At 45.5% G+C, this 1563-nt stretch overlaps 1 protein-coding gene across 1 annotated transcript in view; it reads right to left on the bottom strand.

Moving 5' to 3' along the window:
* The window catches only part of pole (polymerase (DNA directed), epsilon), a gene marked incomplete in the record, with an annotated part of 21244 nt that overhangs the window by 10676 nt on the left and 9005 nt on the right, over positions 1–1563 (bottom strand). Inside the window, 5 exon segments of the mRNA XM_014014395.1 lie at positions 349–489; positions 573–716; positions 798–1010; positions 1091–1297; positions 1391–1513. Coding sequence (XP_013869849.1) covers positions 349–489; positions 573–716; positions 798–1010; positions 1091–1297; positions 1391–1513 — 828 coding nt within the window.

Raw genomic sequence — 1563 nt, 5'->3', positions numbered from 1 at the left:
CTGCTCCACATGTGTGCTCACATGTGCGCTGGGTAAAATGCAGGGACTTAATTTCCCCACCAGGGGATCAATACAGTGTATAAAAAAATAATTATTTACCCAGAATGCTTTGTGTGTAAATAAAATGACTCCGTCCATGTTAAAATATATTTTTAAAAATTTACAAAACTAAACAGCCTACAGTATTTTTACAGTCTTTATTTTACAGTGAAAATATATGTTTATCAAATAAAGTCTAATGTTACAACTAATCAGGGATCCTTTTAAGGAAACTGGGCCTTTTAGTTAATGCTAAAGCTAAATTTCTATGGTATATGATTGACACTCGTAGAAAAACTCAGTAGTGACCTGTGTTTCGTAGACGCCTTCGATGTCTGGAGCAGAGAGGTCAGCGTTGATCTCATTGATGTGCTTCTGGTACATGTCCTCTGGTACGGAGTACTGGTACAGGTAGTACACCATGTTGGACCGAGGCAGCATCCGGTTCACCTGAATGCGAAGTTGTAAATTAGCAGCTTAATTTGTTAACAGGTTTTAATCATTTATAAAAMGGCAGTCTGTTGTTTTAGTACCTTTTTGTACACGGCTCCCTCCTCCTGCTTTGGGACTTTCTGGTTGACGTAGAAAACTCTTGGGATGTTGAGTTTCATGCAGTGAAGATCGTTCCCAATCACAGCCCACAGCTTGTACAGACCAGGGTGGCTCGTCTCAGCAATCTGGAAGGCGAGAACATTGGCATAATGTTGTGTTTTGTTCACATTTCTCAAATCCTCACGCTAAAGTGACCTTTTCTTTACCTGCACTATCTGCCACGGCATGTCCAGGATGCTGCGGGCCGTTCTGCGGAGGAAACTTCCTAAGCTGGTGGAGGGGCCATCTCTGATCACCCCCCCACCAACAGGTTGGACTTCACCRTCCAGCAGCTTCCTCCTCTTCTTCTTCTCCTTCCTTTGCCTCAGCTGCAGCTCCCATTTTTTCTTATGATAGCGCAGCCAAACAAGAAGCTCCTCCTGCACAGAGAGGTGGCTGTTAAAATCGAGCGTGAAGAAAAAATAAATTAAAAAAATGCACGTCCGTGTCGCTTTTTTACCCGTGTCGTTCCCATCGGCGGGGGAGGTCCTAGGATTTCTCTCCACGACTGCGTCAGCTCGACATCCTGAGACTCCACCTGGCTGTYGTCTCCCTGAGAGGCCCGTTTCCTCTTGTGGCAGATGGGGATGGCGGGCTGCAGAGGTCTGGCTGGCATCCCAAAGTCCTCTATGTCTGGGGCTTCACCTGCTTCAGGCTGGTGGGTCACCTGGAGGAGCAGAGTGGGCTCGTTCCCGAAACTACGGAGCTTTAACCAGAACCACGATTCAAACTGGATCATCTAAGCACCAGGTGAACCTACCTGTCTCTTGCCCTCACTGGTAAACAGCTCACTGATCTTCTTTTGCTTGTAGATGTCATTCTTTTCCAGGAGTTTCTTGTGAAGCCAGTCAGGATGTCTCACTCTTGGAACAGGATTCTTCACCTGATAATAAACAGAAGCAAAACACAATTCATGTCAAAAATGAACTTCAG

This window comes from Austrofundulus limnaeus, unplaced genomic scaffold (genome assembly GCF_001266775.1).
Source record: "Austrofundulus limnaeus strain Quisiro unplaced genomic scaffold, Austrofundulus_limnaeus-1.0 Scaffold114, whole genome shotgun sequence".
Taxonomy (NCBI): domain Eukaryota; kingdom Metazoa; phylum Chordata; class Actinopteri; order Cyprinodontiformes; family Rivulidae; genus Austrofundulus; species Austrofundulus limnaeus.
This window is presented reverse-complemented; position numbering and strand designations above follow the sequence as displayed.